Consider the following 22,935-nt stretch of genomic DNA (forward strand, 5'->3'; position numbering starts at 1 on the left):
CATGAAAGTGCATGGCTATTTGGCTCTTTGGATGTGCTGTTTATTGAATTGTCTGATAACTCACTAACAAATTCATATCTAGTCTTTTGGGAGTGATGAAGGAAAATAATGGGCTACAAAGGGAGCATCTTTAAGAAAAAGCTTGTTTTCTGTGTTCTCTTAGAGAAGGAAACAACAAAAACTAAGTAGAAGCAGATGGCATTTTATTATAGAAAAACATCTCTCGGAATTGTGTCATCTAAAAATTCAATAACTCAGGTAACACATCTGCTACAGAATTTGTTTGCTGTTACGCCCGTGAGCTCCAGTGCCTATTGCTATAGAAGGCTGAGAGAAATGGAGTCAGGATTTCACACCAAAATCTTTGGTATCTTATAATCAGTCACAACAAATATTTTCCACTGTTTCTTTTGGAAATCTTTGAGGGAGATGATTTCTGATACTCAAGTGAGCCTGTGGGGAAACAAACTCCCTGAACAGACATAGGAGGTATTACCGATCTTTATGGTGATGAAAATTGGGATCATATCATATCCTGAAATGGTAGAAATTTGATTGACTTTAACAAAATCTCAGACTTTATTAATTTTTAATTCAAAAGGTCAACAGAATTTAGCTGCTCTTCAAAAAAAAGAGAAAGAACAAAAAAGTCAATAGATCTTTCACGCCTCCATAGATTTCAGCCTTTAAAAATATGTATTGTGCTTAATAATTAGACAGCTATAGCATTTTTTAAGTTGCTTGTGTACAGTATACAGTACACAGTATACATGCACAAATGTRTTTAAAGTTGAGCTCTGTGCATGATTTTTTGTGCGCATCTTCTCTTGTTTCTCAGCACACTGAATTAGGTCACTCTGAAGTTGGAGGATTTAGTCACCCTTGCCATAAGAAGCAGAAGCTAAGGAGTCAGGTGTGTGGTTCCTTCTGTTGCTGGAGGGTAGAGGGGGATAAATTGATGCTGCAAGAAGGAGGCCTTGTGAAATCCCCACCAGCCTTTTCCTAGTGGCAGCAGSCAGCTGTTTTTGCAAAGCTGAAAGGTGAGTGAAATAGGCAGATGGGCCATGGCTGTTTGACTCCCCTGGCACAGCTGACTGCCTATGTCTAGGATGGGCTCTGCTACCAAATGGCACTTGAAACAGCTTGCTGCATGGCTCTGCTAGTTCCTGCAGGAAATACTTCAGTACTTTATGAGGAACAAAGACAAATATTCTGCTTTCTTTAAGATTTCTACTGCTGTTTTGTTTACATGGTAGGAGTTGGCAGGATTACAAAGAAATAAGCTAATAAGCATCAGTTCAGGAAAGATGCACAGAAACCTGAGGTGACGGTAGTTAGTTATCCAAAAACACCATAGCTGAATACTGATATGCTAAGATATACTCTTAAGATAAGACTTGTGTTTATCTGCTGGTATTATTTAATAAAAAAATAGAGAAAAAGGTCAGTATCTTAATATTCTAGCAGATACATCCAATCTGAACTTCCCTATAACAAAACCACACAGACAGAAATAGCAAATAGATGATGATATAAGGACTTTAATAATGTCACTAAATTCCTCATGCAAAAAAGCAGTAGCTCTGTTGACAATAAGTGCTATTCAGTGTGAGGGTTCCAGTAACAATTTTACTGAACTGCATGTCTGCTAGGGCCAAAAAACACCTCGATATGAAACAAGAATAAAAGATGTGACAAAAAGTACCTAGTTTGCACCAAAGCTTTTACAGAGGACTAGCTGCCTCTATACTCACCTGGCTCAGCTAATCAAAGCTTGGTAAGCTGCTGTAATGCTGTTTGCTGAAAAGGGTTATGGTTAACATAGTGACCGTAACCTTATTTCTGAATATTCCACTCCATTTATAGTGCAAGAACAAATAGCTATTTGTCTACTTTAACAGAGTCACGGCAATATCAAGATCTTGTGACTCCATCACTTCTATCCTCCTTTGACATAACTGTGTAATAGGAAACTCATAGAAGCATATTGGGGTCCCATCACCCCAAATTCATTAATCACCATTGCATCTGCTTTCAGTCAAGAGTCTATTTATCATAGMTAGATATTTGTATAAGACATGTTTATCATGTACCTAGTGTTAGAAAATTTAAAATAGTTTAAGATATATTTTACCATGTGAGAGTCAAAAAGGTAGGAGGAATAGGGAGAGGTTTTCTGCTCATAAAGGCAAGACATTGTTAATTAGGTAGTCAAGGACTTTGCTCTAGTAAGAGACATTGCTCCCCCAAGGAGCTGAAGTAAAAATGCTTATTTTAATTGAGAAGAATGATCAAATGGTCTCTTGGATATGAAAAGAAAAGAAAATGCTTCAGGAAGAAAGATTAAATCTGTCTGGGTTCCCTAGAATATTTCAAAAAGGTGTTTATAAGAGATAAGACATTTCTCCAGAGGAAGAAAACTGAGTTTACACCATGGAGCTACCTCACTCATCAGTGTATACTGCAGGTCAGGTCTGCTGGGAATACTCTGACCATGTTCCAGCTTTGTGTTGAGATGAAACCTAGCACCAAGCCAAGTTCTCTTCAGAGCTATGGTGATGTCTGTGGGTGACACTGGGCTAGGTCTGAGAGACGCATCCCACAGATGCAGCCAGGCTACATTGTTTCTGAGGGCAGCAGAGARAAGATCACCAATAAGGTTATATCAACAGGGACATCAGCATTTACCAGACTTGGACCATGTAAAGCTACCAAGTTATTGCGTCTTCTAAGGCGTTTGTGGGATAACAAATGCTGCTGGGGTGGGAGAGAGCTTGTTTCAGGGGGAAGCAGTCAACAGCTCCATTCCTCTCATTCCCCAGGACCAGGATGAGCAGTATGCCTCAATCCCCAGGCCTGTCCTGTGATCACTGCTCAGGCTCCACCTTACTCCCACAGTGGAAGACCTGGCCTCTCAGCCTTGGGGGGTCAAGATGCCTGCCTACCCAGCTAATGAGCCTTGAAYTGACAGTTGAAAATGTATCAAGCATCTCTAGTTTCTCATTAAAAGGCCTGTTTTTGTAGATCTCACACCATTTGTGCAGTTCTTGACTGAATTCTCCTCAGTTCTTCATCATGCTTTTGAAGTACTGGTAGTCTTCTAGCAGTAGCATCACTAATTCCGTGGCAAAGAAGTTATTGCCCCTCTCTCCCTCCCCTGCTTATATAGCCAAAGAGCCTTTCCTTAGCCTTAAAAGACGATTAACATCTTTTTCTACAATATAAGCCTGGGCAATCATGCTTAATTTGGTAATTTACTACCTCACATTCTTCAGTGCTATTTCTATCTGTGGTACGGATGATTTCCCTCTAAGAAGCCTGCTGTATTTGTTTTGTTCTTCTGGTGAAACTAATGCTGCTGATCTCTTCTAATGGGAAATAAAGCAGCAGTTTGCAAAAAGAAGGCCAAAGAAGTTGGCCTGGCTTAGCAGGCTCAAAGTGGGGCTAGTTACCCCCATCTATACCTGTTATGGAGATTGTTATAAAGTCCATTAGAACAGCAATTCAGTCACTTTTGTGCTGCTTGTTGATTACACTATGGTCAAAATGGCATCCTATTTAAATAAAAATACAACTATTTGCAGCGGGGACAAAAATAGGAACTGCAAAAGAAATTCTCTTTATTAGTAGCTGTATAAATAGCTAAGAAATAAGATACTGGGAGGTAGAACCTGAGAATAAGTAGCTTGATTCTTGGTGTTAAGATCAATAAAACACACACTGCAAATAGTGCTCTCTGTGGAGATCTTTGTATCAGCTCTTGTGCTTCCTTTGAGGGATGAGAGGCTTGTCAGAATATTTCAGGAGTCAAAAGTAGAGGAAAGGTAACAAAGCAAGGGGGAAGAAAGTGATAGTTAAAAGCAATTAGGAACTTCCCTACTATTCAGGAACTTGATATCAGTTTCTTGGAGCATAGCATAACTCCCTGCAGGAACTGCTCTTTTCTGCCTAGGAATGGATTTCTGAAAAGTTCAATAGCTCTGTAAAGGCGGCTTCACAAGGTCAGAAGAATAAGAGATATCTCTAAGTAGAGCCCTGATGTTCTGTCTTATCTTTACTTACTTTGTGCTTAGGCAGTGTCTTCTCAAAATACTGCATGACAACAGCAGAAAAGCAGCTCTGAAGAATATAGGAAGGACTTGCTTTTGTAACTCTGTTGAGATATGCTGAATCCAGCATCTGCAGATAGCTTTTTTTTTTTTCACCCTAGGTTAATTATCCATGAATTCTAAATTTAATCACTATCAAATATTTTGAAATTCTGATTAGTTCTCCTTCAAAAAAATTTAAATTAAAAATAAGCCTAAGCACATACCCCTGGAGCCTGGTCAGGTGTCCTGCAGATCTGGTTTAAGAATATCCTTTCTTAGCAATTTAAGCTGACCCAGATGGCTTTACACTGAAATAGGCACTCACATCATCTGTTATGACACCTTGAATTTGGGGGAGTTGACTTTAACTGAGGACAGTAACTTGTTTCAGTGCTTCAACAAGATTCCCAAGAGAAATGTCTCTGTGAATGCTCTGACACAAGTCACAGCCTCTTCACAACCAGTTGCTGCTTAAACAAAAAATCATAGGGCTTTTTTTTAAGAAAAAAGAAAGAAAAAAAAAAAAGAGAGAGAAGAAGCAAAAACACTGAGAAGTCTAGATCCAGAAACTCAGGACCTGAGGTCCAGAAGCACGCATAACAGTAGATAATCCTGAGATTCAAATTCTGTTATTTGAAAGAGTTTGGCCTCAAAGATGGGTTCCTTAAAAGCAGTACTTTAATCTCTCCAAGATACAGTTTATAGCTCTATTGTCTTTGTCCATGATGCTTTAAATCTTAGCTTGCTTTGTTCCACCAATGTTATCACATACACAAAGCTCCTATGCATTTAAATCAACAACAGGATTGAGCAATTTGTATCTCTACAGATATACTTCTGTAATAAAAGGAACTGATTATTTAAGGGAGAACAAATGGATTGAGGATGTCAATTTGCTTTTTCTTGTTCCGCTCAGGTCAAAGAAGTTAATGAAGCATAAGGATTTAAAGTCCAGTTTCCAATTCATTTCGTTGCTCCTCCTTCTACACTAGCAGCAAATTTGGATGTAGGACAGGATGCCAGACTGTATTTAGAAACTCTGATGAAGAGGGTTTGTGAGGAATCTCTGTCACCCCTGTGAACAGACAGCTACAACAGTAGTCCAGATTGCAGATTTCCACAGGGACTTTACAGGAATATGACCCATGTGATGCTCTTTTCACCCTTCTTCCATCCCTTGATAGTGTGGTCCAGCTGACCATGTGGTTGCCACCTGACTGGCGACTCTGTTGCCAGTCCCAATAAGATGGATTTGTCAGGCAATGTACATCATCTCCAAAGAAAAAAGGTAATGGTGTGTTGTTTCCTCTGCAGGCAGCAACTGTGAGAGGAGCACCACCTTTTTGGCTAGAATATAGCTGTTCAACTTCCAAACTGCAAAATCCTGTAGCTGTGGTGATTACTCCTAAGCGTTTCACTAAAGATACTAAGAAAGGCAAGCTTGTTGCCCGTAAGTTCAAAGTCATTATATGCACAATTATAAAATTTTTAGTACTTCCACTCAAAAAAAAAATGTTGAGAAACACTGATCTAGGACTCCTTGTAGGGCAGAAAAGTATTTCATTCTTTCATGACATCAATAAAAAGGAAGAAAACGTAGTGCAAGTTTCCTGACACTATCGAACTTCCTGAACAAGCAATCAATAGAATTTCAGACAGCTTCCCCRCCAATCTGATCTGTCTGGGGAAGAAGGAGAAATTACTGTTTCTGGAGGACTTGGCCCGATACTGGAAGTCATGGGCATGAGGACTGACTCTACTTTCCCCAACCCCACAAGATTTCCTGTCGCAGCCTGCTTTGCACACTGATCCTCTGCAACGTCCCAGAGCCTTGCGTTGGCACTCTGCAGACAGATAGGTGCATTGTCTGGCAGGGAGAGAAGGGAAGCATGGACAGTTTGCAGCTCTTCCTCATAGTCTGATGGAGCAAAGAGGCCATGAGGTATTGCTGACCTAGCTATGGAAGGGCAGAAGAACGTCAGAGATAGAAAAAGGTTCTAACTGTGTAGAAGAGGCCACAAGGTTGCCGTTACAGATACCAAAATCCACAGCAGTATTGCCTCATAACCCTGATGACATTTGAAGTTCCGTGCCTTTGATATTATGATATCTATGTCACCCACCATTAAGGCTACCTCTAGAAGACACCAGTGAAATAGTATAATAGAACCTGAGAGGGGAAATATTTATTTTGGAAAAAAATATATTTTTTTATTTGTTTGTTTTAGAGGCTGCTTTGTACAAATGATAGCACTTATGGATCTAAGGTAGATGGCTTTTTGTGGTCTGAAACAGCCTCTCATTACTTGYGCTATTATATTAGAGCACTATCTAGAATCTCCATTTAAGAGACATATATGCATAACGAAAGAAATCTTTGCCTTAAAAGCATATGTGCAACAGAGACAGGAAAACAAAAATGTAAGTTCTATTGTCTCCATGCTGTAGTCTTTTTCATCTTAGTGGAACTCACTCTTTACTCCTACTTTTTCCTTAGTAGTGATCCATCTTTCAGTGCTGTCTATATTCTCTATGTGAAATTCATCTCCCCTGCAGCCTGACTTGTGCCTTTGGTGCTCCCCTCCAAATCCTCTCCAAACAGTCTCTAATCATTTTCTTGACCAAAGGGCAAAACTAGTATTTTACCCATCATATATGTTATTGTCTTCTCAGCAGCAGCAGAAGTGTTTTCACTTGGTATCTGTAACTTGATCTTCTCACATTTAACCTTCTCCCTCTGCAATTGCTCCTGTAGCATTTTGAATAAGTCCCTTTGAAGGAACTTATTCATCTTCTTCATGACCCAGCACTCAGCAAAGAGTTTACAGTCTTATTTCCACTATGCTTTTTGCCTTTGAATAACCCACATAGGTAAACACAAGAGCATCTACTGTCTAGGCCAATGACCCACAGATTTACTACTCACCCATAGATGTCTCTCAGTTACTTCTAACTAAAATGATAGTCTGTTGTGCTCATATTGCTCCTTAGACCTTCAGCTTAAGACTATAAGTACAACATGTCCAAAGCGGAATCTAGTCTTTCTTCCCACCACCTTTAGCTTTATCACTGTGGGAAATGCCACAAAGACTTACCATCAGGAATCACTTTATATTTGGCGTCCTTCTTAACCTTGAAATTCTCTCTGCATAAAACTTCCAAGATCACAGCTGAAACTTATATAAATCCCACATCTCTGACTATCTCATAACCTACTTCCCACAATATTCTTTTCTCTGGCTTTGACAAATACCATCTTGCATTACTTCTTGCCTGTCAGCTGCAAAGTTAGTTTTCTTAGCTCATTGTTTTGACTATGTCATTCTTTTTCTTGTATTCTTGTTCTATAACAACAAACATAAGCTACTCAGCATGCTTTCAAGGCTTTGTGGCTGATCTATCTTCTCTCATTTACTGCATTTTCACAGTTAAAGGCCACACTGAAGCAAATATTCTAACCTCACAATTTYACTCCTTAATTTAGCAATTTCACATACCCAGTGATATCCACAGCCAGACTTACTGGTAATTGAACACCAAAATCTAGCTTGCCTATTCAATCTTTTCCACAGGCTAAACTGTGGAACAGTCTTTTCCACCTGAACTACAAGCCATGTGATATCAGACAACTGCATACCAAAAGCTGAATGAAAATTATTAATGAACAAGGCTAATGAATCACTAAGCCAGTCATAGTATGCATTTATTGAATTAATATTTAAAAAAMTATTTTCCCAATATTCCCAGCTGTGATACGTTCCCTTCTTATTCCCTGAAGAAGTCAGGTGTGCTCTTGCTTGAGAAGCTTGTTTTGCACCATGCGAATGAGAGAGAGTTTTATTTCAAGAGGAATAGTGTGGATTTTTGTATTTTAAACTTGTTTTAGAATTAAAATGTATACTCGAGAACACCGGGCAAGATGAGGTCAGCCTTTAAGCTAGAATCAGTTCTTCCTGACAGTGACAAATCATCTCTTGATCATACCTCTACTCTACTGCCATTTTCTTGTCTATGAGCCATAATAGCAGTCACTTTCATCTCCTTGAGGTCCAGACCTCTTCTAGAGCCAATAACCATGAGATTGTCCTACACATTAAATCTTCTCTCACTGTTGTGTGGGAGAAAATTGTCTGTGTTGGAGAAAATTCATTTCAATTGTCAGAATTCACCTCCATCAACAACCAGTTTTCAATCCCTTCCCTGTTTTAAGCACACAGTTCTTTTCCAATCGTAAAAATCAAGCCTAACATTGATTCAATAGGAGTAGTTGTTTCACTAGCTGATAATTACAAAAAAAAAATGCAAACACAAGACAAAAGTTTTAAATTAGATGGCAAAAAGAAGAAAAGTAAGACCTCAACTGAAAAAGGGTAGAGGATTTTTTTTTATTTATCGGCACACAGGTTTAACTTAAGGGTAGTATAGAGATATAAAGTAGTCACCACTGACTGCAAAAAACTGGCACACCAAACCAGCAATGCTTGGATGGACTTTTGACCTTATATTACTGTGGCCCTTGAAATCTCCAGTTGAAATTTAACCCATTGGGTTAGTCTCTGCAAGACAGTAAAGAATGGCTATTAGAAGATTTTAGAATCATAATAAATAAGATTTTGGAGATAAAGAAGAGGTATAGAGATCAAAGGTGATTTTGCAATTTTTTTATTATTCCTCAAAGATGAGATTGGGTATACAGTTAACCTCAAAGCTACAAGTTACTATCATGTCTGGTCTCACTTAGAAGCCAAAAATGAGCCATTAGGCATACTTCCAACTTTTTTGCTGCATGTCGGAGAATTTGACTAGTCATTACTGGTCACAAGAAGACTTTTCTTCTTACTGTCATGATAAACTCCCATGAATTATCTATAGRGACATATCCTATTGCTCTTTGGACAAGAAGAAGATAAGGTACTGGATAACTTAGCATCTTTTCGAGGTGTTCAGTGCCACTGTTTTAAGATTTGTAGCAAAGTAGTGTAAAAAATACTTTGTTGTGTGTCAGGTGACTTGTCAGCTTTATTCCTGGATAGAATTTAAGATTGAAATAAAATTACCTTAAAAAGAGATTTTCAATAATGGAATAAAGTTATGAAAGATAAAATGACAAATGGTTGCATTAAGATTACACTTAACAATACATTTTCTCCCTGACTAAGTTCAAACAGCAGATGTTCTACCTCTTTTTCTCTTAGATTTAGTTAGACTCTTATCTCCTATTGAATTAAATGGACTGGCTTTGTCACAATGGTTTCTGCATCTTCCACAGACCTTCCTTCCCCCATGCCCACACCAACTTGGGCATGAAAGAGCACAGGATAAAAACTAGGAACTTCCTTCTGAGCTAGCATGTCTCATCTCCATAAGACAGCTTTCTTCCTCATTTCTTGTGAGTGATGCCACACTACACTGAATAACAGGAATTTCCCTACTTTCTCCCCCTTCTCCTCCCTAAGCTTCCTTAATGAAGATGTAGGTATTGTTATATACATACATACATACTCCACCTTGTAATGAAGTAGGTCTGAATTTGTAAAGACAGTGATTCTTGCATAGATTTAGTTCTGATATCTGCTATGTTCTGCTGTTGTCCTATCAAACTTTAGGTAAATCATCAGCTACTCTCAGCATCATTCTTTGCTGTATCTTGAAGCATAGAAAAGGTGGCTCAGGGCAGAGTTCACTTTGAGGTAAGTAGAAGAGTATGCTAACAGGATGAGAGAAGAGCCCTGTGGTTCCTGAACTTTTAAGTTTGGCCTGTTAGGTAAACAACAGTGTCTGAAAGCCAAAAGGATTTAAAATAAGGTTTGTCATCCTATATAATGTTTTCTATAACTGTGGACATGGTGGGAGGCTGCAACTGTCATCATTTTTGTTTCTGAAACACTATGGGCTGGATCATGTGAGTACTCTGATGAATTCTCATACCCTTGGAAATCAGCTCTTGTAGGACTGATGTAAATGTGTTCTGAAAAATATAGCATGATTTTTTTTCCCTGAAGTAAGAAGACTAGTATGATTGTCTTCCTTAACAAATGGGAACTAAGGCACAGAATTGCACAGGGTCTCTTAGCAGGTCAAAACCCACTTTACTTCTTCTGCTCCCAGATCTGCTTGATAGTCCTTCTTTGGCAGCACACTTCTACAGTGCCTCAGGGCATCTGAAGCACAGGGCACTGGAGCATGATAAACATGGACTAGTGGGTGATGTGGACTCAGTCAGGGAAAGAACACTGGGAAATACAGCTTGGCAACTGGTGGGGCAAGCAAAGATTCAGGTCTCTTTGTGAAGGTGAAGAGTGATAAAACATCAGAAGCAGAACAAAAATGATTTTTCCTGGCATAGAAGGTCTCAGCAGGTATATTGAAACTCCCCTTGCATCGAATTTCAGCATTTCAAGGAAAACTAAAATTGAGAAAACATCTTCTTTATCTGTTATGAATGTGAGAAAAGGAGTTGTTATATTGCTCACAGTAGTCAGGCRACAGAAACATATTTATCTATTTATTGTTTCTCTTGATACAAATATCACGAAATAAGTGTCCAGATACTCAAAYGCATGGTGCTAAACATAAACTGTCTCCAGACAGGTGCTCTGCCTGTGTCAGTTGCTAACAAAGTTAAAGAAAAAGCATTTTTCTCTTCTTTCTTTATTCCTGGAGCGCTTRCTAAGTCCTCTCCCAGATCACAGTGCACCTTGCCTCAGGCCTTAGAGGTCCCTCAGAAAACAGGCTGCTGGTCACACCTACTCCCTGACAGCAAAGAGGAGCCACTTCATGTCCCTCCGTTGGTCTGAGCTGTGGTAGTATGGCAGAAGGAGGAAGGGCAATCCCCTCAGTGCCACCCCGCCAGCCTTTCACAGGGTCCGACCAACTCTTCAGACTTTGTACGTGGTCAGGTAAGAAGTTGGTGCAGGCTGCAGAAAGGCAGTGCAACCTACCCCAAAGGAAGTAACCTCCTGCCRGCTCTAGGGCTAGGCATGCACTCCCCCCAAGGCCCAGTGCCTCCAGCATGCTGGCTTGTGGTTTGGCACTGGTCCAAAGCAAGCAAAACTCAGACRCAGGGGGGCTAGTTAAGATCCAAGCTCTGTAGGCAACTTCTGGTAATGCAGCCACATGGAGCTGCTTGGCTTTGGGGACATGATCCCAAACTCAGTCAGAGCTCCTGGAGGCAATGTGAATTTACCTGAAGTGAGCTGGCTTGTTGAGCAGCTGTGTGAATCTCTAGATTATATAGCCTAACTGATCAACATGTGTGGTTRGACTTACTCCTGAAAGAAAGTCTACAACTTTCTGGCCAGGTCTAGGAGGCAGAAAGCTGACTGATTGACAGCTGTGACCTGATTGTCTACTGGCAGACGAGGGTCTAAAATCTTTACTAAACTGTAAATCTTGGTCATTAATGGAGCACACATTSCCTCAATCAGAGTCATATTGCCTCCACTGTCTCCTACAGCCTTTTATACACTACAAGAAAGTAAAATTGCGGTCATCTCAGATATTAAAGGAAATCAATAATGCCAACATGCACTGTGCAACTATTGTGAAAAACTGTGCCTCTTTAGCAATCTAGTAAATCAGAGAATGTGAAATCTTGAGCTAAATCATTTAGGGCTAAAAGTTTTCCTTGGGACTTAGAAGTGCTCATCTTGATAAATGCAGGCCTTTCTGATAAAGAGCTACTGCCACATTCAGGCAATCTTTTAAAAACTATATCGTTCCCTTGCCAGTGTTGATGTGCCTTTTTGATATTCCTTTCTGATAATTCTCAGTTCTCCATTTTTTTTTTTTAGGAACGTAAGACATTTGGAAAGGGGAGAACATAGAGCTTGAGTTTGAAAAAAGCGAATTTGAAAACTGAAACTGAAACTTCTTTTCCAAGAACTGAAGAGACTATTTAGGATTATTTTTTATAGCACTGAAAAGCTCCACTTGTTTTCTTAAAAAAATAATTGCAACTACATAAACTCCAGTATTGCTCCTTTGTTTAACAGCAACTTCTTCATTAAAGACAATGGGAAAAATCTTCTCACTCTTCTTATTATCTCCCTTTAAATGATGGGTCCAAATTTTTATCCTCTAAGCAGGAGTGTTCTCTCTAGCCAGTTCTAGGATTTAACCTACATATATTACTCAGGGAAAGGTCTCGTATGTAAAGGAAGTTGAAAGCATGTCAAGAATCTCATCCTATTAAATCAACTAGCAACCATGTAGCTTCAGAAAAGGCATGGAGGAATCTGAAACCTGTCATTCAGACAGAAATCAATTCACTGTTCTTATAGTAAACTATAAAATTCCCAGTGCTAATAACTCTTATTTAATTGAAATAAATGCTGCACTCTGAAAACTAGTTGGACAAGAATATCCTACAGAGTGTTGACATCCAGCTATTTCCCTTGGGAACGGAGTTATAGCAGTGTCAATTTATGAAATAGTGAGGAAGGCTGTGATTTAATTAAAGAGAAAAGAGATAAAATCCTTCCTTCATAAATGAAAGCTAATGTCCTCTAATTGYGTATAGATGAGAAAGAATGTAGAGAAGCATGTATGAACGTACTTTCCTTGTAATACTCTGGAGTCACAGTTCTGGGAAACTGCAGAATGATTATATATTTCAAATATTCCGTTCTTTTGTACAGCCTTATCCATAAACTTTGTGTCTGTTGAGACCCATTTAACAACCCAAGGCACTAGGAGCCAGGCCATAGATTTTTTGAAGCAGTCCACCAGCTCCAGAAACTTCATTCTTGGTATACTTGCTCTGAAAGATGCAAGGTGATGTCTCCTTTGAATGCAGTCTTCACTATGCTATTCAGTATTCATTTTTAGCTGYGACTTGACTCCTAATGAAGGAGTCATGGCTGGGAAACTGTGGGAGAATAGTCGAGGGTCTGAATTCCTCACCATGTGATGCAAAAGGAGGGCAGGCTGGGCTGGAGGGTCACCATTTGCTAGCGAAACGACAGAGTCAGGCAAAGGTCAGAAATGCTCCCTAAGGATTTTCAGGCAGCATGGAATTGGACTGAGTGGAACAACATTTAGAAAAGTGTTGTTTCCTGTAATAATAGTTGTATTTTGAATGTGCCTACTGAAATGAAAATGGGTATTGCCTTATGGCTGAGTTGTCCTTAYGTGGCACTAGGAAGAAGCCCCAAACGTTGGCTCAGATATCTGGGTAGCCAGATTGCTGGATTGCTTGTGTCCAAAAGAGGCTTCAGCCACACCTTCTTGGTTCTATTTTTCCCTGAATGCTTTCTAGTTCTTCTATATCCTTTCTAATGTAGGTTAGACCTTCTTGTAATGTGTAGGATACAGGAAACACAAATTTACAGGGTGGAATAATTCTGTTTCCGCTTTGTTCTCTGTACAGAACTTTTGCTTAGTCTTTTGACTGCTGTTGTTTCCACAGAACTGACTCCAGGATCTCTAAAACAGGTATTTATGTGACTTTCATTGTGTATTCATAGTTAGGATTATTTTTTATATGGTTACATTATTTTGCTCTTCTCAGCATTCCTCCTCTTTGCTCACTCATTTTCCAGACTCTCTCATAAAAATGTTGAAGAATGTGTCTCACACACATCTGTGGCATTTGGCTGTTGTCYGAGAGGAGGGATCTCCCCAAGACTTCTGTGAATTCCCAAATCACAGACTATAGAAATCATCTCTTACTTGTATTTGAAAATAACAAAGAAGTGATTGGTCTCTTGGTTTAGTTGTAGGTAAATACATTGCTCATAAGTATCCTTATATATGTGAGAATATTGCCCAGGCACAAATACCTGTCCAGTGCCTTACAGTTACTCTCATAATGAACTTATGATAGKTCCTACTAGAATTATAGCCAAAACACAAGCATATAAATGAAAAAGATGGATTAACTTACGATGACTCTTTCAATCATCTTTTCCACTACTGTGGAATTCATCAAAGTGCAGAAAGCTTACAGAGAGGCAGTTCAGATTTATCTGTCTGATATGTAAGATCTAAACTTGCGATATGTCAGATCTAGCACTAGACACACGCGGACTGTCACTTGTGAAAGTCCTGAAGCAGAGAATATCTCTGAAATACTAATTTCTGAACTCTTGAAGACCATTCAGTGGCTTTTTAAGTAGTYGCACTCTGCCTATGGCATCTATATGTTCATTTGGCAGGAAGATTTCATATCAGATTTTTTTTTCCTGCTCTTACTATATTTTAGTAAGTAGTTTCCGTCTTTCTGATTAGATCAACCTATATTGCTTTTATGAGCAACTCTTATGTCTTCTGAGATCTGGAATAGTGGTTGCTAGCTATTTCTCTTCTCATTTTCTCCTATAGTCTTGGTCCATATTAGTGGAATCTACTCCTTCAGGATACATTATATCCTTTCCGGATACATCTTCCTTATAKGACAGAGTATTTGAATAACCATGTACACATGGTTAGTCTTTAATGATCTATACTATCAGATCAGGATTCATATAAGACTCTAATAGTCTAATAAGACTTTAAGGCCAGGAATCATTCTCCCATCCTCCAGCCAAACTGTAAAGCACAGCTCATAGCCACATGACCTAAACCCCCCTCATGAAACAGTGTGGCTGCACCCATACACTGCATGGGAACCATCCTAGGCTATCACCCTAGCCAAACCTGTGCACAGTTCATGATGGCACTGGTAGCGACGGGGCAGGCTGGGGCCAAGCGGGGACACCTTGTCCAACTCGCAGCCTTATCTCGGGGCTTGGGTCTTTTCCCAGCAGCTGGCCCTGTGGCCCCACCACTGTGCTGTGTTGGGCCTGCCTGAGCAGGGGCAACCCTAGGCAGGGGGAGAGACTGCAGGGCCCCGGAGCATGCAGAGCCCAGGCATGTGAGGGGAGAATGGAGATGCCAGTGCTGCAGTGGGTGGCAATGGGAACCTCTGCTTGCCTGTCCTGGCCAGCAAAACCCAAGCCACGCTATCAAGGAACTGAGATTTTCTTCCTCCTCTAAATCATTCCTGAAGCTCTCCTTGCCTTTTGTTCTCTGATGAATTTTTTGAATCTTTATGGACTCAGTCAAATAAAGATTTTTGGTGTGTAGGTCAAAACCTGGTCTAGCAATTTAGTACTGCTGGCATTTCTTTCTGCTTAAACTCTTGGCTGCTTTGTGTGAATCCTACAGAGCTTTATAGTCCTTTCATGCCACGTCTGTGTCCTTCAGTTCTACAGTGGAGCTGAGTTCAGGGAAGGACAGCTTTTTCTTATAAATAAGAAACAGGAACCTTGCTTTCTTTTACTCTAATTCTCTTAAATGTACTGATCCTAGTATATCTTTTGAAAACAATTTTTTTCTCATAATTTCAGGGACTGGACTGTAGAGGGCTGAGACCAAATTAGGCTATGTTCTAAACACAGTCTGCAGGCAGAAAACAGCACAAGTAATTGAAAATTRGAATCTACAGTAGAAATGGAGAATGAGCTTGGAAACTGTGCAATTTAATAAAAAATCTGGTATGAATGTATTAGTAAATGTCAATTTGATCATACCTACGAATATCAAGATTTTTATAAATTACATTATGCAACTAGTATTAGGACAGTGGAACCCCTGAGGCACTTCGATGGAAGGAAATGTCTAATGCAATTTCCACTTATCTGAATTCTGGAAATGTATTTATTATTTTTACCCTATTCTATCCTGAAATCTAATGTAATCTCATTAATACCTATATTTACTGAATCTTTCTTTTTTTCCCCCTTTTATGCCTCAGTTTTTGCCTCAGTTCTGTAMAGAGAAAGGACTGTAGAAGACAAAAGGGGTTATTTTACATAATGATCCCCTGTTCTTGTCTTTCCTACTGTTCTAAGACCATTCAGCCTAAAAGACAGAACATATGATTGCTCAGAGAAAGCCCTGCAGCCATGAACTCTATTTGGTAGCCTTCAAAGCATTATTTGTATAAAGACAATAAAAAACGTGTTCCTTTAGAAAGATGACTGCAAGGAGTTTGATCTCGGAGAAGAACAGCAAAGAATTTCTTTCTCTAGCTCTTGAAAATGACTCAGTAAGAGATTTTGATCTCTATATTGTAAATTTGATATCCTGTGGATCTCCTCTTCACCTCACCTATTGAGTCACTTGTTATATTACATCTTTCAAGCTTAATATGTGATTGATTAAAAGGCTTCACTTTCTGCTTGCTTTTCTATATGATCTTTCTTGGTTCAAATGTTTCATGCTTCTTGGCATTATCAGCCAGATTCACTCTGGCAGGATACTTCAGCTGAACTGTGTATATAACTTCTTTTAGATACTAATTGTCGAAATATATAAAAACACTCTTTTCCATCAAAGTAACATGAACCATATACCTTTCTGTCCTGATGTAGCAAGGTTTCTAGGCATATCTCAAGTATATGTGGTTTGCCTAAAGACAAAAGTTTCTYAACACAAAAGGAAGTTAGTGCCTACTTTATCAAATAAATGCATGCCTGCAATTTTCCTAAACCTCTCCGGGTATGATTCCTCTCTGAAATTGTTTGCTCACTTGTCTGCTGAAGTTCTGAGAACTGACAGTAGTAACTCTGTGTTTTTTTGCATAACTTCCAAGTCAAGGCTTTGTGGTTTCCCTCTATTTCCTAGCCCTCTTTCATTGCTCTGAGCCGTCTCTTTGCTGCCAAATGCTGTTCTTCAGTCTCTGCTATATTTTCAGTATGAATGGGATTTCACCATTTGAATACAGAATTGCCYTCAGCCATGCTGCTCAGCCATATTTGCTACAGCTTGGTCTCCCACTTGTTTTTTCACTTTTTTCCCAGAAGGAATTTTCTTTATGCTATGATCTGGATTTTCAGGTAAAAGTGCTTGCTTCAGACAATATCCAGTCCTTTCTGACCAACAAAGCATGGGAGCAGCAACTGYGGATGAGAAAGTCATGGCAGTGTTCTGCTGATGGGAGGTAGCATGGAGCTGGGCCAGGAGTGCAGTAATCAGCAGCCCTCTTCACTGCTGCTCCACAGTGAGTATTAATGTCATTCCTACTCTGCACAGACCTGCTGGAGGCTGAAGGCCAGTCCAGCTTGCTCAAATGCTATGGTAGTCAATATGGCACAAATGCCCAGAGGATTTGTTCAAATCCCTTTTGTCCCACAGAGACCAGGCAGTCATACCAGTCAAGGTCCTTGTGATTTCTAACATGCTCAGTAGAAGGATTTTCTCTCTAGATTTCTATACTCCATGACTGTTTTATGAACAAAGAGAAAGAAATGTCTAGAAATTTTTGAGAAGTACAAAGTAAGTAGTACAGCTRTGGGGCTGTGATGGGCCGTTCCCTCAACTGCAGCCATTTGTGAACAGACATAAATGCCTCCAGGTGCTTACCTGTCCCTCAGCTAGCAACAYCATCACACATGTACACCTTATAGTGAAATGTGGGAAGCATGGAGTCTCCAAGTGCGCGATCATTTCAAATCTTGGTGCGCAGTAGATATTTTTCTCAGTGACATCATCTGATACTGTTCAAGCTCAACACAATAAATAAATAAAAGCAAGACACACTGCTTCTGTAATGAAAGACTGAAACAACATGAACTTACACACTTTTGGAATTTTAGGAGTTTACCTGTAGGATCAAGAAGAGTACCATGTCATGTACCATGACAAAGTAATGCAGAGCCAGCCTCCTCTCAGCCTCTGCCATGGGAGTACGGACACAGGGAGTACTGAAAAGACAGCTTCTCCTAGAAAAAATTTCAGATGCTCCATCTTTCCAGAGGAAGAGCCTAGTGACCAGGTGCAGCAAGGGAGCAGAGAGGCAGGAGGGCAACATCCCCAGATCCTGGGTGTTCCCTGGGAACTTCGCAGAGTCAAAATTTCTGGGGCAGCTCCCTGGCTCCTCACATCCCTGACAGACTCCACAAATCACAGAGTGAATAGCTCATTGAGACCATCCTTCCTAGYTTAAAACAAGCAAGGCAAACCTTTCCCTCTTGGAATATGTTTTGCAGGTTTATTAGCCAGCAATGTTTGCCCTACATTTCTTCTGCAGTGTGATGTGTGTCCTCTCACTGATGTGTGTCCTCACCCTACCTGTCTCCCTGTGGAAATGGTTTGCTGAAGTACTTGAGGCTGCTCAGCTAAAAGCAAGTCCTTTAATTGGTGTATTATTCAGCAGTGTTCCAGTTAACCTTGTTCTTCTTCTCTGRCCCAAAGTTACTCAGCGCGATTTCCACACTGACCATCTTCCCAGTCCCATGGTTATCTTAAATGGTTGTCTGTGCAGCAAGTTCAGACCCTCAGCATAAACTTGGAAGGATAATTTCTTGATAAATTAGTTTTGCCACTTCTTTACAAAACTTTCATATCACAAAGAGGAGCTGGGAGTATTTATGGCTGGTTGTTGAAGATAAATGTACAGTCTGGTCTGAGGACCAGAAATGTCCAACTCCTGAATTTTGTACTCTCTCTCTCTATCTTCTTCTGGAAACAAGTTATGTAACTTTGTAAAACTCATAGAAAAGTTAACTCTATGTAGAAGTGCTGTAAGTACTAATCTTATGGTCTAATTTTCCATTTTGTATACACCTAGGAAGCCTACTGATTTCACTGAGAATTTGGGTAAAATAAAATTCATCCTGCTATTACAAGMCTGGAAATGATAAATTAGAGAACAGGATAAGAGTTGTTAAGATACCATCTTCCTTGCTTTCTTCAACCTATATATGTAAAAAATTAAATTTAGAAGGAACTAAGCACTTCAGTCAATGAATCTAGTGTTTTAGAAGATTACTCTGATTACATTCATCTTTAATAATTTAAGAGGCTACTTTCTAGAATCATARTATATTAGTTCTCCTTTTACAGAAGTATGCAATTTTGAGGTAAGTCATCTGGATATCTTAAAATTACTTAAAATGTTTATTTTCCATTACTTCAATTTATATCTTTCAGGCTTATTTCCTTCACGTAAACACATTTTCCTCTTTGCAGTTAATGGTAGTTTCAAAGGCACAAAGGTTTAGGTTCTCTTTCTACTGTTCAATTAAATAAATAAATTCTTCTTACTTAAATGAATCTCTGAAGAATAACAGGTAGATAAATCATGTAATGTTTTTCCAGTCTGTATAACAGCCCCCCATCTAGAACACATACATAGAATTTTARAAGAACATTAATTACAATACCCACCAAGTGTTAAAATAAGTTTTGCTTGCTTTTAATGGAATAAGATAAATAGTTGTGAAAACATCTAATARTTTAATCTAGAATTGTAGAGAAATGGCAAGAAACTAGTTAGGATAAAAGTAAAGCTGCCTATTAGAAATCTGACTGCTAATTAAAACTTGCAATTTGAGCCTTCCTCAATTGCTTTCTTGAGTGACTCATCAAATCAGCTTTACCTAAAGAGTCAATAGTGATAAACCAGGTGAAGCAATAAGTACTCCTTTCAGTAACACAATTGCTACCAAAGACTCTTGAGAACACAGTAAAGCGTTTTATTGTTTATACTCATTTTCATTTACACATAGGAGGAACAATCAATGCAGTTCTATCAACAGCAGGCGGACCATATCCTGAAACTCTAACTTTGCCTGCTGAATATACGTAGAGTTGTCYTAAGGTCTGATCAAAAAGAGAGAAAAAAATGGGGGATGGGGAGGGAGAAGGAGAGAGAASAATAATTTCGCTAACATCAGTTAATTCACAATTTATAGGTATTTATTTTGCAGGTGGTATAGCTCTTAAAGAGCAAACTGCTTCACTTCTCTACAAAATAGACACTAAATAATGTAATTATTTAGAGGATTCTAAATTTTGCAGTGGTTCATGCAGTAAGGGTGTGCAACTGACACAAAATGGAAAACTCGATTACAACATCAAAGTGCTACTTCTAATCCCAGATGGTTTATGGAAAAGGTAATGACCTTCGGACTTCTTATCTTTTGTTCTTGGGTTATGGAGTAGTAGTAAGAAGTATTTATAAAGGCAACTATGAGGACAGACTATAGATACGCAGTGCAGGTCTACAACTCTTGTTTCTACAGAATTTGCATTTGCTATTGTTTTCAAATACAAATAAAACTTCTGCACACTACTACTTYTCACATGTGTTCAGCTGAAGGAGTCATTTACAGAGTTTACTGTGACGCTCCTATTTTTTAAACGCTCCAGTTTTTCTCCTCTAGGCTTCCTAAGCAAAGTGAGCAACTCTTTCCACTGAAAGAAATTACAGGTGTGCAGAAGTACAACTATGCTACTAACACAGACAGAGACAACTGTGCTCTTGTGCACACCCCTACAACCGGCTGGAGACCAAATAAGAAGTTAAGCCTGCAAAATAAATGGAGTTTACTTTCGAAATATTTCGAACTTTTTCTTCAATCCAGATGAATTATAGACCTTGATTCAAGGCTGCCCTCTTTTTTGCAACTGATCTGCGTGACTATTGGAACAGCATCTCTGCCAGAGTCACTACACTGAAATGCAGAGCTGAGCAGTTTGGTGGCAGTGTGTATTGACGTTTTTGCAGCATCATGGGTCTGGCAACTGGGCTTGGGGAAGTTTCAAGCAGTGGGTCTTTACAATAGCAACTTGATTCTGCAGACAAAAAGCAAAAGATTGGCAGAATTATTAARGTATCACAATAATGGCAAGTATGCATTCTGCAGAACGTAGCACCGAGTATAGCTGTTAGAGAGCAGCCGCTTTTGTCAAAGGTGCAGAAAGGCACAGCTTTTCAGTGTGTGAAGAGAAACATAAAGGCGTGGAGCTTTTCATGGTAGCTGAAAGGTAAGTTTTCTTCTAAGGATCCCTGGTCTCCAGCCCCGGCTCAGACCGGACGCCGCTCGCAGCAGGAGCCAGAGCCGAAAGGTGGCCAGAAACTAGGCTGAACTTTCCCACCAACTRATCTAGGGCCCGTCCTACCTTCCTTCCCTTCCAAGAGAAACTGGCCCTGGATTTCCACGGGGCTGTCTCCGACTCTGTCTCGCGTCCGCGGCCCGGGGCAGGGGGGGGGGAGGGCGGACCGAGGACAGCTGCCCCCCCGCTCCTGCCGGTGGCACCGGGGGTCCCGCCGGGCGGGGATGCTCCAGCCGGGCCCCGCCCCAGTCCCTGGCCTCCCCCGGGAGCGCTGCAGCGCCGGGCTAGGAAACAAGTGCCGTTTAGCACTAATTGGGCTTAACATTGGCATTAGCATACGAGATGGCGGCAGACTGGTTTAGTAGATGGAATAAAGAGCAGATTGCCGTGAGTCACTCCCTGCGAGCTTGGGGGGGGTGGGGGGAACCGTGTGAAATGTCGGGAGCGTGCAGCATCGCCGCCGCTTGCGAAGAGGCTGAACGCCAGGCGAGTGCCGTCCCGGCTCGGCGCGGCGCGTCGCGGCTCGGCGCGGCGCGGCTCCTGCCGCTCGCCCGCGGGGCTCCCCCGTCTCACGAGGCGGGCTGTAAAGCCGCTCTCGGCCGCGATCGGGGGAAAAGGGCCGGATCGGTTTCGGGGGCCGGATGYCACCCCTCCGCCCCGGCACCGACCCGCTGCTTCCGAGGCTGCCCCGGCCCGGGCGCCGAGCGCCGCCCGCCGCGTAGCGGGGCGCGGGGCCCGCGGGAGCGCACCTACCTGTGGCGTCGGACGCGGGCGTGCATGGGGGCAGCGCCGGAGAACACATCGCATTCAAAATTCAGCTTGTGCATCGGAAACGTATGAGTTTGTGGAAAGCTTGTTTGAAGTCTTCGTTAGACATAGTATAGATGATGGGGTTGATGAGGGAATTGAGATATCCAAGCCACGTGAAAAAGTCAAAGATGGCCATGTGGAACCAGCAAGCGTCCTTGCAAATAGGCAACACCAGGCTGATGATGAAAAAGGGCAGCCAACAGACGATGAAGGCTCCTAAAATAATCCCTAAAGTCTTTGTAGCTTTCCGCTCCCTAGCGGCCGTGAGCTTCTTTTTCTCCAGCAGGGCATCCGAGACCTTCACTTTCACCTGGTTCATGTACACCGGAGAGCCCGTTTCGCTGGATCCCTCGGGGGCCTTAGAGTTTATGGACGTGACGGAGGAGGACGACCCCGGGGAGTCCGTGATTAACTGAGCCCGAGTTAGTCTTTTACCTGCTTTCTTTGGCGTCTGCTTCAAAATCCTCGACCTGGCTTCCACGTAGATCCTCCCATAGAGGGCTATCAGCAGCAAGGTGGGGAAGTAGAAGGCTCCCACCGTGGAGTACACGGTGTAGAGGACGTGGTCCGTGTTCACCACACAGTGAGAGACCTCCTCGGCCTTCGCCTGCCGCCAAAACAAAGGGGGCATGGAGATGCAGATGGAGAAGACCCACACCAGGGCGATCATGCCCGCTGCCCGCTTGGCAGTCCTTTTCGTGGAGTACTCGACGGCGTCGGTGATCGCCCAGTACCGGTCCAGGGCGATGACACAGAGGTGCAGGATGGACGCCGTGCAACAGGTGATGTCCGAGGACAGCCAGATATCGCAGACGATCTGGCCCAGCGTCCACTTCCCGGTCACAGTGTACATGGTGCTGATGGGCATGACGAGGATGGAGACGAGGAGGTCGGTGACGGCCAGCGAGGCGATGAGATAGTTGGCCGGCGTGTGGAGTTTCCTCGTCTGGTAGACCGTGGCGATGACAAAGGCGTTGGAGAGCACCGTGGCCAGGGTGACGAGCGCCAGGACGACGGCGAGCATGATCTTCCCGGAGAGCGGGGTGCCATCCTGGTAGATGCCTTCCTCGGCGCTGCAGTTTCGGCCGTGGTAAGAGTCGTTGGCGGGGAGCAGCGGCAGCGGGGCGGCCGCCGCCTGGCAGGGGCTCGTCGGCTCCATCCCTCCGCGGCCGCCGCCCCCGCAGCGGCGGGGCGCAGCGCGGCGCGGCGC

At 41.6% G+C, this 22,935-nt stretch overlaps 1 protein-coding gene across 1 annotated transcript; it reads right to left on the bottom strand.

Annotated features, from left to right (window-relative positions):
• Positions 1-19,531: 19,531 nt before the first annotated feature.
• On the bottom strand, positions 19,532-22,909 carry HTR1B (5-hydroxytryptamine receptor 1B). Its single transcript, XM_085316066.1, has 2 exons — positions 21,669-22,909; positions 19,532-20,654 (listed from the first exon to the last, which is right to left on the bottom strand). Exon 1 carries the CDS (start codon positions 22,882-22,884, stop codon positions 21,730-21,732), a length of 1,155 nt encoding a protein of 384 aa, XP_085172192.1. The 5' UTR covers positions 22,885-22,909; the 3' UTR covers positions 19,532-20,654; positions 21,669-21,729.
• Positions 22,910-22,935: the final 26 nt, after the last annotated feature.

The sequence above is a fragment of the Rhea americana genome, unplaced genomic scaffold (genome assembly GCF_003343005.1).
Source record: "Rhea americana isolate MKP2758 unplaced genomic scaffold, rheAme1 scaffold_45, whole genome shotgun sequence".
NCBI classification, from domain to species: domain Eukaryota; kingdom Metazoa; phylum Chordata; class Aves; order Rheiformes; family Rheidae; genus Rhea; species Rhea americana.

Coding starts and splice junctions, on each gene's coding strand:
- HTR1B (XM_085316066.1), bottom strand. CDS start 22,884: ATGGAGCCGACGAGCCCCTGCCAGGCGGCGGCCGCCCCGCTGCCGCTG.